Genomic DNA, 13,266 nt, shown 5'->3' on the forward strand with positions numbered 1-13,266 from the left:
GGATCCATATTTTTATCTATATCAGGGGTCGGCAGGCAGTTGGTGGTCGCGGGCCAAATTTCAAGTTTCCAAAGTCTTCGCGGGCCGCAGTTTTAGTTTTAGTGACATTTGAATAATCTTATGGTTTTAGTTTTAGTCACACTAGAGCAAAGTTTTACTTTTTTGCACCTTATTATTTAAAATGACTTTTAGCTATACATAGAATGCCTATTCAAATTAATATTCATTAGACTATGATTTACATTGAGTAATATACTTTAATAAATATGTACTAATATTGTTAATAAAATAAATACTTTCATAAGCACTTAATAAGTTAAACTTAATACTTTTTTAGTTTTACTTACAACCTAACTCTCTATAAAAATCTAACTTGAAAGACAATTTATGGGTTACTTTTATACATTTGGTATATCATCAACACTTTTTTATATTTCTAAGAATATGTACTTCGAAAAAAGTTTTTGCGAGTTAAATAATTTACACTCATTAAGAAGTTTAGTAATTAGTTAACATAATAAAATTAATACCTGTTTGTATTCCAGAAAGCTAATACAAATGATTTAACATAATTAATTCTCAAACACTTTAATAAAATATTTTATTAGTAATTAGACTTTTACATGGTTGCCACTAAAAAGCAAAAATGTCTGAGATGTATCAAACCAGCATAAATTTATTAAAATTTGAAAAAGCTAATAAATAGTTGTTAATCAAGCTTAAATACCTAGTTAAAATATCATCATTATCAAAAAATACACAAAGTGTAAGAAAACAAGAAAAAATGCAATTTGTAAACAACACAACAGTCATAAAAACTATTCTGAGAATTGGAAGATTTCTTTAAAGGGTTTAAAATAAAAACTTCACACACACCTGAGTTTTCAAGCTTTTAAAATAGCCTGTTTGTGTAGCAATCCAGTTAATATAAAGTTCACTACATAAAGAAATAACAAAGGTTATTAACAGTAAATAAATTACATGCCAAAAATATATAAGTCAGCTGGAATGGACAATTGAGTTTCTTAAACAAGTTTAACAAAAGTATAAAATTTTATTGAGTCATTAGCGAAGTAGAATCTTTTTTTTATTAAGCATGAAATCAATTCTTTATTTGCAATAAGAATATTGCATTTAAAAATATTAATTGTAAAATATAAGACGAGCTGCAAGAATAAAAAAAGCGTTAGTTAGGAGTTATTACGAGAAAAAAAAATCACCAAAGTCATTTCCGACAAATCACATTATTATCTTCAGTAACTACAGAATAATCAGAAAAAATTGTTAAGGCTAGTAATAAAATAGCAAAATTCATTACCTAAAATGAGTTATCATTTATAATTGAAAACTTTTATAAAGAATTGATGTTGGCGGTAATGAAAAACTTTTGTTTGTTTCTTCAATGACAACATGAAGTCGTGTTTAGGAAATGCATTAAGGGTATAAAGTCGCATAAATCAAATTAGGACTTTAATCAAACTGTTAACATGAGAGCACTGATAGAAAAACTATTGCTCATCTGAGAATTTTTATAAGAAATGTTTTTACTAACTTTGACATTTTAGTAGAATTTCTTGGTTTAGTTCCAACGCGAAGCACAACAATCGGTGAAATTTTTCAAGTAAAGGTGCAATGTACCAATACGGAGTTTTTGGAAGTACAATTTTTTCTTTTATTTTTAGTATAAAGTTTAATTAAAGTTTAAAAAAATATCTTAAAACATTTATCAAAATTAAAAAATACTATTAAGCTACTATAATATATTTTTGAATAAAAAAACATTTATTTGGTAATTTTTTTCGGGTCAAATCGAAATTTCATTACTTTAAATGTAAAAATTGTTTGAAGTTCCAGGTTTTTTCAAAAATTCTCGAATTTAAGTTTTTTTCTATAATTTTTAACCGTAAATTCACAAATTCAAAGCTTTTCCGGGATTCAACTTTTTTGGCAACACTGATTGTTCATTCTTTAATGTACACAATAATATAAATAATATTTCGAATTATATCAGCTGCAAGACTTAAAATTTAACATATATTAAAACTCAAACTAACACTGTGGATTGATCAAAACATACATCATAAGTTTAATTTGCTACTCTTTCAAGCAAAAAAGCCAGCCTGAGTCAACAAAAACATTCCTGATATTTTTGTATACAAAAAGCAATTCTAGCCAAAAACTTTAAAAATGGCTTAAGTGGCCTGAGATTTGAAGTCTTCAAATAGTGATAGTCTGAGTGTGTGGCAATGTTTAGTTGTTTATTTACATTAATTTAAAGTATTTTGATTAACAATGTACAAACTTTATAAATTTACCATCCCTATATCTAGTTTATATTAAATAGGTAGCTCGAAAAAACAGCAATTGTGTGTATTGATATGCAAGGCATAAAAATTAACTTAGCTTGAAAAAAACAATGCTTGAAAAATTGAATGTATACCTAACAAAAACTATATTAACTTATGTCATATATATTGTTTTAAATGTGTCTGTACAAGTTTAGATATGACATGTATAAATAACAATGTTAGAAAAGTATGCATAAACTAAACTTAAACTAACTAAAGTATTAAACAAAAAGTGGTTTAAAACATGAGCATTTTTTTAAGTTGGTGCGCATAGAAAACTTATAAAAAATTAAAATGTGTCAAAACAAAAATCAAATGAACCTTATTTGTTATTACTATGTTATTCTAAATGCATTTATGATCCTAAATAACATATATGTAAGGTTAAAAATAGTGAAAAGAATTCCGATCGTCTATGATCTATGTAAGTGTAAAATAAGAAAATATATAATTGAAAATATGTAATTAACTTGAAAGTAGGATTCATAAGTACTTGATTTTTTTCTCTATATTTTACATAAACACAATAAACTTTTTTGTTTAAGTTTTACCACAGGGTCAAATATTTAATAGCAAGCTGAAATTAGTAAAATAGCAAAATAAAAAGTAAAAATTTTATGATAACCAAAAATTTTAAAATCGCCCCCTTTTCGCCCCCTTACTAGTTATCGCCCACCCTTTCGCCCCCTTACTAATTATCGCCCCCCGAAATACTAAAATCGCCCCCAGGGGGGCGATATCGCCCACTTTGGGAAACCCTGGTTTAGATCAAAGAAGTTGAATAGTTTTTTTATGAATTGAAAACAAAAATCAAGTTAGTAAAAATTATAAGCATTGGTTATACAAACAATACGTAGCCTATATTTTCTTTAAGATGGAGTTTTTAACATTTATGTTTACTTATTTTACATATATATTAAGTTAAAGTTTTTTCAGTACATTAGTTAAAAGTTTTAAAACAGCAATCTATGTCGGTAGTCGGCGGTAGTGTATAAATAACTGGGTAGATTTAGTATAAATAGTCTTGAGATTTTTTGAAGCTAAGCTTTAAAATTGCATTTAAAAGCAAACTTACTTTAATTATCTTAAAAAAGAATTATTCTTTACTTAAAACTAAACGGACGTATATAAATATGTATATACTACCAAAAAAGTTAACAAGTTATTTTTTTACAAATTATTTTTAGGCTAAAATACATGTTTGTCCGATTTATTCAACCGTTTTTATTTAAAAGTATTGTCTACAATAAAAACTATAACTATTTATTTAACTTATCACAATTAAAACCTAGTTTTGCTGCTACAGCAAAAGATTAAATCACTTATCCAAATATAAAAGTGAAAAACTGTATTTGTATGATTTTAAGTAAAAATATGTTTTAATATTTTAAACTTCAGTTGTTTAAATATGAAAATTAAATTTAACTCATTTTTTGGTAAAACTGAGACAACAAGCAGTATTTTTGTTAAAAGTGTATTTGGAAAAACAGAAAATAAATAGCAATAGCATTTGTGAACTTGAAACTATTTTGCAATATTAATCAATTGTGTAAGTTGAGTTGTGCAATATCAAAAATAAATAAGTTATTCTTTTTACTAAATAAATATTTTTGAAAAAACAAAACCGAAAATTTTATTTCATATTGAACTGTTGTAATATTTTGCTCAAATATTTTCAATAGTTATTTGTTTTTAGATTTTATTAGAAAAATATTTCATGGAGTTTTAAAGTATAGTTAAACTTAAACTGATTGCATTGATTAATAAAAGTTGAATAAATACTCAGAAAAAGTTCCTAAAGCAGATTTAATTTCCTATAATCATGCACTTAAACTTAGAAAAAAAAAGTATCTATAGTTTTAGACTTTGAAAATTAACATTGACTATTTTTTGTAACTTAAGTTGAAAAAATAAATCTTTTTTTTAGCTTAAACATGAATAAAAGCTTTAAAAAATTCAAAAACTTTACGGTAATCATTTCAGCTCACAAAACTATTTCGACTAACAAATTTCCTTAATAAATCATGAAAATAAAATCCCCCACAACGAAACTACTCCCTGGTGAACTTTCTGTTCAACGTGTTTCTGACCGACAGCCCCACCGAGTGTGCGATGACGTCGACGGCCACCTGAGCGGTCCGTTCCCGCTCCTCTCTGCTGCCACCCAGCGACGGGTTCACCTCGACCAGGTCCATGCACCTGAGACAGTTCGACCGCGCCACTTCTTCGCATATCCACATCGCCTCCCGGTACGACAATCCTCCTTGCACTGTTGAAATGTCACGTGTTGAAGTTAAAGAAGGAAGTTTAAATGTCACGTGTTGGTAAAGAGTTAAAGAAGGAAGTTGAAATGTCACGGGTTGGTAAGAAGTTAAAGAAGGAAGTTGAAATGTCACGTGTCGGTAAGACTAAACAAAGAAGTTAGAAATGGAAGAGGTGGTAGTAATGTCGTTTTTGTTGTTGGCAGGGCAGTTTTAATTAAACAGTTTAAAGTTACGAAGGTAGATTTCGTGCAAAATAAATAAAAGTAATAATGTCAATGGATTACTCAAGTAAGCTAAAAACTTGGTTTTGTTAAAATTTGATAAATAAACTTTATGGAAGTCGAAATTTATTTTTATTTCGAAAGTTATCTGTTTCTGATATGAGATAAAGTTCGTTCTTTGAGTACTTAACATTTTTTATTCAACAGTAAGTTGTTGTTTAAAATTTGAATATTAACAAAATACTTTACAGATAATTTAGATAAATCACAATTGGCACATGAAACTTACAAATATATTTGTAGCAATTAAAAGCAACTAATGTCTGATTGTTATATAAAGTGCTGACATAACAAAATACTTTTTAACTTTGTACTAATGTTTAAAAAGTCAACAAAAAGAACTATTTTTAAAAATTTTACTGCATGACCACAAAACAAACCATAAAAAGATCATGCCTTTACCTTTATTATAAAGTTGTTAAAATAATAAATTTTATGAACCAATTTAAACCTAAAAAACTATTAAGTGTAGAGTTAACAAATGGTAACATAAAAATATATGCAAATTATTTTACTGCACTCCTACTTTTGGTTACTACAAAAGATTAAAAACATTTTAAGTGATAACAAAATAAATTAAGTAAATTCCAAAAACAACTTTATTTTTTTTTCTTAAAAAACTTCAATGCATTGTGTGAGTATTTTGTATTAGAAAATAATTTAAAGTAATTACGAATAACAAACCTGGAGTTCCAGTTGCAGGAGTAACTAGCGGATCAATTGAATCAATATCAAAACTCAAATGTAATGATCTGTTTCCTCTGTGATGCAATAGTAGTATTTGTATTTATATTTACTAGTATAATTAATTTGTTAGTTATTTAGGTTCATTGAATATCAAAACTCAAATGTAATGATCTATTTCCTCTGTGATGCAATAATAGTATTTGTATTTATATTTACTAGTATAATTAATTTGTTAGTTATTTAGGTTCATTGAATATCAAAACTCAAATGTAATGATCTATTTCCTCTGTAAAGCAATAATAATATTTGTATTTATATTATTTAGTATCACTATTAGTTGTTTAGGTTGAATACAATATCAAAACTCAAATTTAAAGATCTATTTGAAACTTTGGTCTAATGATCGAGTTTGTGTGGTCAAGACTTTATGTTAACTTGAGATTGTCTCACGGCATACGAAATTCCAGGCTTTTGCCTGACAGATTTTCGCCGATGTTTTCTTTGATTAAATCAATAAATCAACTAAAGAAATCAATAAAAGTAAGAAGTTTTTAAATAAACTTGTTCTGTTTGCTTAAAGTGTGTTAAACTAAAAATTGTTTGAATTCAATTTGTCATGTAACAACTTATTTAATAAAACACTTTAAAGCCCTGTATACAACATTAAAACTGAAAATAAGTTAACAAAGAATTGATTTAAAGTAGAAATACAAAATAACAACATTAAATAAAACAAACAGAGGGTTGATGAGGTCAAGAATTCTTTCCACACAATGAGCAATTCCATTCCTGTCAACTTCTCTGATACTGGAATGAGGAATATTGTACTTTCTCAAGATCTCTCTGTAAAAATATTATATTAATTAGAATGTTGAGTATTGTACTTTCTCAAGATTTCTCTGTAAAAATATTATATTAATTAGAATGTGGAATATTGTATTTTCTCAAAATTTCTCTATAAAAATATTATATTAACTAGAATGTGGAGCATTGTATTTTCTCAAAATTTCTCTGTAAAAATATTCTTGTTATTAGGGTGAGGAATATTGTAATTTATTAATATTTCTCTGTGTATTTGTATTAGTTTAATATGTTATGTTGTAACTTTAGTAGCCTTCTAACTAAAATTAAATAATTTTGATAAAGTTAAACAGAAAATTGAATTATTTAAAAACTTGTCTGTTGTTTGTATTTCATATAAACTTGTGTTTAGCACTTATAAAGTGCATACTTCGCAATAAAGAACATTATATTATTTTTTACTTTAGTAAGATTAATGAAAAACTCAAATAATGAAAAACTATAACTAAAAACTAGTCTTAGCCTAAACATTTCTACTCTGTAAAAGACATCTGCAAAGTTTGTCAATTAAAATGTTTATAGGTTGTTTTGTGCTTATAACGTTTTCCCTTAGCAATTAATCTTTTTAAAACTACAACAACTTGATCATTAAAAATATAAGACATTTTACTTTTGTTAGAGTTCTAACTTTAAAAGCCGTCAAATTATCGCACCGAATTATTTGAAATTTTTATATTTATTTTATTTTTTTTTACTTTTAAAACTAACATTTCCCCAGGATCAATATCCCTAATCGCGATGAAGCCAATGTTTGAGGATGGAAGACTGTAAAAAAAAATAATAATTGTTTGAATAAAAAATAAATAATTGAATTCAAATTTAAAAAATACTTTTCTATTGACAGCTAAAAATCAAGAGTATTATTACTAGTAAAAATTATTTGACAACATATACTTATCAAGCTTCAGTAAGTTTATATATCTACATATTAAGTTGATTGTATGTAAATTTGTCCATAGTTTTTAAACTAATAGGTACATAAAATTTTACTTATGAAAAGTTTACTTTAGTTGAGTCCAACAAAAAACTCTAATAAAAAATAAAAAGTGTGTAGTGTAAAACATAAAACTGGTTGTTTTTAAACATAATACAATAAGGGTGCTTGATGAAAATACAAAAAAAAAAGTTTGTTTTTATATTTAAGTTGATTTTGTAATTATATTAAACTTACTTAAGCTTTGCGAGTTCGTATAAACTCAGTAAAAACAATTTGAAATACTGTTAGTAATCATACTAGTAAGAATAAACTTTGTACAATGGCAATACCCTAGCAAAACATTTGGTAGCTGTTATGACTAATATGTGACGTATTATAAAAAAAGTTGTATTAAAAGTAGCACTACAAAGAATTCGATGTAAATAAAATTAGTTAAAACATTAAAAAAAAAAATATATAAATTTTATTTACCCAGGTTTGCACCAATCGTAACTTGGAATGTTCAATCTCTGTTTAATTTGTTTATTTAGTTAAATAAAGTTATAATATAATTAAGTTTGAACAATTAAACCTATTAAATTAAAAAAAAAATAATTTGCTATGATTCATGAACAGAGTGTTAAAAATTTATTTAGAAAAAACATGTTGCTGTTATTTTTTTAAAGAAACACAATTTCTTTTAAAACATTATACTTACAAATCTTACTTTGAAATATCAACTATGTTTTTTATAAATTGTTTCCAAAGCATACAGCACAATAATCTAATGAGATATAAATAAAAAGCGATAGTAACTAAATAGTTATAATAACCCGATATTGTAATTTAGAATAAGTAAGTTAACAAAGTTCATAGCATTAACTTTGGTTAATTTTTTAACTATAATGCATTTTATTTTCCAAAATTTAATATAACTTGATAATTAAAATCTTTACTAGTCCAAACCACGCCACCTGGTGTTGAAGATCGTTCATGAGGAAGTGTAACGGCATTCCGTGCAGGTTGCCCGACCCTGTCGACCTGGGGTGGTTCATGTCGCAGTGGGCGTCCACCCACAAAACGCACACGTCCTCCTCCACCTGCATGTGGCCGTGGATCGACCCCGTTGCCAGGCTGTTGTCAGGGAAGGAAATTGAAATTTAGTTTTTTAAGTTTTACGAAACTAAAACATGTAAAGCGTAGTTTGGTGGTATTTCGAGCGTAGTACAATGTGGTGCTGTTACTTTGAGTTTAAGAGCAATTGGTCCCGTTGCTAGGCTGTTGTTGGGGTGGGAATGAGCAAAAAATAAAAGCTACGAAACTTGTTCAACAAAATTTAAACTTTTTATAATTCTTAAGCGTTAACATTTTGGTAAATTTTTATTGAAAATGCTCGTAGATAAGTAGAAAGTGTGTTAAATAAAAAAAAAACTTAAAACTTGCTTTTGAATTTCAATAATATTGTAATTTTGCAATTGTATAAATACATCTTTAATTTTTGAACTTATTTTCAAACAATAGATTTTTGACAAAAAAAAAAAAATACATATTGGCAGCTCAACAAAAGTTTATCATCGATTGTAAGTTAAGCACAATTAATTAATTTTTATCAATTTTTTTATCTTTTTGGCTGGCTATCAGCAAAGTTACAAAATTGTCTACAGTTCAACAAGCTTATAAGTTTAGATTAAATTCTGGCAAAGTACCAGTTAATAAAAATTTAGCTAATAATAAAGAAAGTTTGAACAACACCTGCATTAAAGTTTGTTGGCAAAAAGTAAACAATTAAAAATATTATAATGCTGTATAAATATTATGAAATAAATACCAATGAGGGTATGAAAAAATATTGTAGCTTTCTACGCTGTGAAATAGTTATGTGAATAAGCTGTGGATGCAACGTCACAATACGCTTACTAGTCATTGAAAAAGTTCCTTGTTCATAAAAAAAACATTAGCAGTTGGAACTTTTTGATGAGTAAAGTTTTATGAAAACTATTAACAAATATAAGCCTTCAAAATAAACCTGTGATCCCCACCAAGAACAACTGCAATGTCGTTTTGTTTCAATATTTGCTGCACTGCAGTTGAAATCTGTGTTATTACGTCATAATTAGGTATAATGAGGTCATAAGGAAATGTGTACAGTGCTTATCATACTCTTATAAATAAATTTTAGCGCTAAAACAACGTAAAAGGAGATAGATAAAGGAAGTTTACTTAAGTTTTTTTATAGAGTTTTAAATGCTGTTAGCTTTAAACCCTACTAATTAATTCTAATTAATGTACTTCAACACTTTTTTATAACAAATTAGTACCTTTAATGCAAGTAATAACATTGAAAAAGGACTTATTTCTACAAACATGAAAATTTTAATACCACAAAATATATGATATAAAATTTCAAAAGTATATATTACAAACAAACCCTCTCATTAGACCTCCCCGCTAGTTCAGTGTTCTTAACAGGAGATTTGCAATCTTCATTGTTGAAATAATCTCCTGCGTTTGGTAGGATCGTGCCCAGAGGTACTGCTCCGTGATCTCTCACTTGGATACCTTTATTAAATACAAATTTTACTAAAAATTCTTAGAATTTAGATAATAACAAGTGTAAGTTCGATAAAATACTTATTAAATTTGAATAATTTTAAATTAAATCTTTAATCAACACTTTGGGAGTATTTTTTAAAAATTAGAATTTAATTATAAACAGTTGATAACTTTAAGCGGTAGAAACGAATTTAAACTTTTTATATCTTATGGAGCCTTAGTTTCTTCAAAATTTTACTGAAGTTTTAAAACTAAAAGAATATTAAATGTCTTAAGCACAAAAGAAGTTTTGGAAAGAATACATTAAAAAATATTTATAAAGCAAAAAGCTAACTGTCACAAAGTTATAATGTTGTGCAAACAGGTCACCAAAGTTACAGTAATAAAACAAAAACCATTTATTTAATATACTTGTAAATTATATAAATTACAAAACTATCAACCTTTGTATTCCGAGAATCTTTCAATTAGCCCGGCGTCCCTAATTGCCTTAGGACCGTTTTCTACACCTCCCCTAGGCTATTATAATGTTTGTATTTTAAAAACAATGTTGGTAGTTTTATCGTTTGTTTTAACATTTACTAGTTTGATAATCGTTACTGTTTTACAATTGTTTACAATTAGATTATTCATGCAATTTTTATATTTTGATATGAACAATTTTTAAATAAGATTTTTATACATTGATTTGTTCACACTTCCTTTGAGCTTTTTTAATGCATATGAGTTAAAATTTAAATTATCTACATATATTTTGTTTATATTAAAGTATCATAAAAACTTTGCATCGGAGTAGTTTACGTATATAGTGTAATATATTAATAAAAAGAAAAAAAAAGAAAACAAAACTTTTTATTAACCTGACCGCACCTGATTGGAGCATCCACAATCCCAACTGTTACGTCATCCTTGTTACATTGTGACGTAACACTCACGTTTCTCAATTGTGACGCAACAACTTGACTGTTCGATTGAAGCTTTCTCACAAGAGCTCGTATCCACATTTTATTTATTGACTGTTTATAATTATTTATGTTTAAATTAATTTTTTTATTTTAAAACAGTTTAGAAAAAAAAATTGAAATTAATAAAAATTAGTTTAACTCGAATAATACAATTGTATATGTATTGTAAAAACTGTGTAAATACAATTTTATATCCTAAAAAAAATTTCAGCTTATCTAAACATTTACTTTTTTATGTTTAAATAAACCACATACAGTTGTATTTAAAATAAAAACTAAAAATAATAAAGTTTACTTCTAATAAAATAATAAAATTGCTGTGTCATAAAAAGCTGTGAGAAATTTACACTTCTAAACTGTTTTTAAAATTTTTAATATAAATATTTCTGCTCAAAGTTAAAGTGCGGAAGTGGTTATAAAATATATGAATAATTACTAATAACATATTAAAAAAAAACTTTAGTTTTACTCATAAAAATTATGGTTGACTAATAAAAAAAATCTTAGATTTGCTATTGTAATAAGCCTGAATTAGTTTCTTTTCCTTATAAACATAATAACTTCTAATAAACAGAACAGGTAAAGTCTTTAAAATACAGCGTATTCGAATTAGTAACAAGAGTTGTGTTTTTAATTATTTTTTATAAAAAACACTAAGCAACTTTTACCACTCATTTACTTTTAGCACTTTTTTAAATTTAGTTTGTCTTTAAGCTTAGTTTTGAATTTAGAAGCTAAAGTTTTAATTACTTCATCTAATTTTGTTTTATTAAACTTGAAAAACTTAATTTTTATAGTTAGTTAAGAGTAATTAAGTAAATAAATTAATAAATAATTTGTTATTGTTTATTAGTAACTGTTAGAAAGCTTATTAAAGCAAATTATATACATATTAAAAAGAATCTTAAAAACTTAAGCTTAATTTTGTTTAAAGTTTAGCTAAATTACTACTTGTATTACTATCATAAATGTAAATGAAGTTTTATAATAAATTTATTTTATAAGCAATTGAAAAAAAAAGCTAGTTTTTACCTTTTAAGAGTTATACAATCTACTTTTATGAATGTTTAAAAAAATTGAAATATAATAAAAAACTTCTACAACTAATGCTAAATTCATGCTAAACTAAAGTATGCAAAAAATTAATTTTTGATTTTTTCTCACAAGCTACTTCAAATACTATGACTAAATTCTATGAACAATAAAGCAAATAAACTATTTTGCAGTACCTACAAATTCTATTGTAAGCTTAGGAGAAACTTTAATATTTTGTTTAGCTACAAGAAAGTTTATTTGCTGATTAAAAAAGCTCAAAAAGTATGAAAAAAAAAACCAACTTGGAAACACCCTTAAAACGCCCTAAAGTTAAATAAAAACAAAGATAAGAATTTATTAATTTGATCTCAGTAAAAACAAAAAAAAATTAATGTGTTATAATAAATACAACTCAAACTTTTGAATTTAAACCAAACAACAAACAAGCGACTTGAAAGTAAAATGATAATGAACGTTCTCACAACATTTTACTGATGCAAGTTTTGTCACGTGAGTGAAACGAGAGAATATTTGGTCGAAATACGAGAGAGCTGAAAAAATTACGCTCGAAACTGATATCAACTTTTGCTCAAAACTCACGGTAAGTTGAAAGTTTATCTACCAGCATTTTTATAATAATCTGTTATAAATATGTATTAGAACGTTTTAACTAAATATAACAAATAGTTTGCTATAAAAAACCTAATAGCTTAAACAACATTTGTTTAAAAAAGCTAAAACTTCAACTGAGAGTTACCATTAAAACCTCTAACTGAAAAAAAAAGTAATCTAACTGATTGCTACACTATCGGCTTTTTTCTTGTAAATTTCCGTGACAAAGCCATCCAAGCGTATCGAGTAGTTTCGCCTGATCGAAAGAATTCATCATGGTGATGACTTGGCACATTTTGAAGTACATACTTATTTTTCAGTTATCACTCTGGAAATAGTTTTTTTTTTTAGAAAAAACACTTGAATAAAAGAAATGAAAAATATTTTATACTATGTGGCGCTTTACGTGCATTAATTATGAATAAAAAAAAATATTTTGATTTTATGACATTTATTAAACCCTAAAATACATAAAAAAGTTTTTACCAAGTAATTGTACGTTTCATTATTTTGTAAAAACAATAAGAAAGTCTTTTTTTTTTATAAAAGCTAAATGAAAGAAGTATTAAGATTTTAATGATCAGTATATTTAACATTTGATAATGTTACAATGCATTACGTTGAAAACTTAAATAAAATTTTTGTTTAAAGTAAATTTTTAATATAAAATACATTAGAACTGCAGTTAGGAAACTTTATTGAACTTATTTAACTTAGTTGAACTAGAAGGGCAGTCAATAGTCG

At 26.0% G+C, this 13,266-nt stretch overlaps 1 protein-coding gene across 1 annotated transcript; it reads right to left on the bottom strand.

Annotated features, from left to right (window-relative positions):
• Window positions 1–3,875: 3,875 nt before the first annotated feature.
• LOC145840343 (arginase-1-like) lies at window positions 3,876–10,922 on the bottom strand. Its single transcript, XM_082947575.1, has 10 exons — window positions 10,771–10,922; window positions 10,354–10,429; window positions 9,786–9,916; window positions 9,384–9,451; window positions 8,332–8,491; window positions 7,850–7,887; window positions 7,150–7,206; window positions 6,319–6,423; window positions 5,578–5,654; window positions 3,876–4,617 (listed from the first exon to the last, which is right to left on the bottom strand). The coding sequence occupies exons 1-10, from the start codon at window positions 10,912–10,914 to the stop codon at window positions 4,400–4,402; spliced, it is 1,074 nt and encodes a 357-aa protein (XP_082803701.1). The 5' UTR covers window positions 10,915–10,922; the 3' UTR covers window positions 3,876–4,399.
• Between the last annotated feature and the right edge of the window lie 2,344 nt (window positions 10,923–13,266).

Source organism: Thalia democratica, chromosome 7 (assembly GCF_965202585.1).
Source record: "Thalia democratica chromosome 7, ktThaDemo2.hap1.1, whole genome shotgun sequence".
NCBI classification, from domain to species: domain Eukaryota; kingdom Metazoa; phylum Chordata; class Thaliacea; order Salpida; family Salpidae; genus Thalia; species Thalia democratica.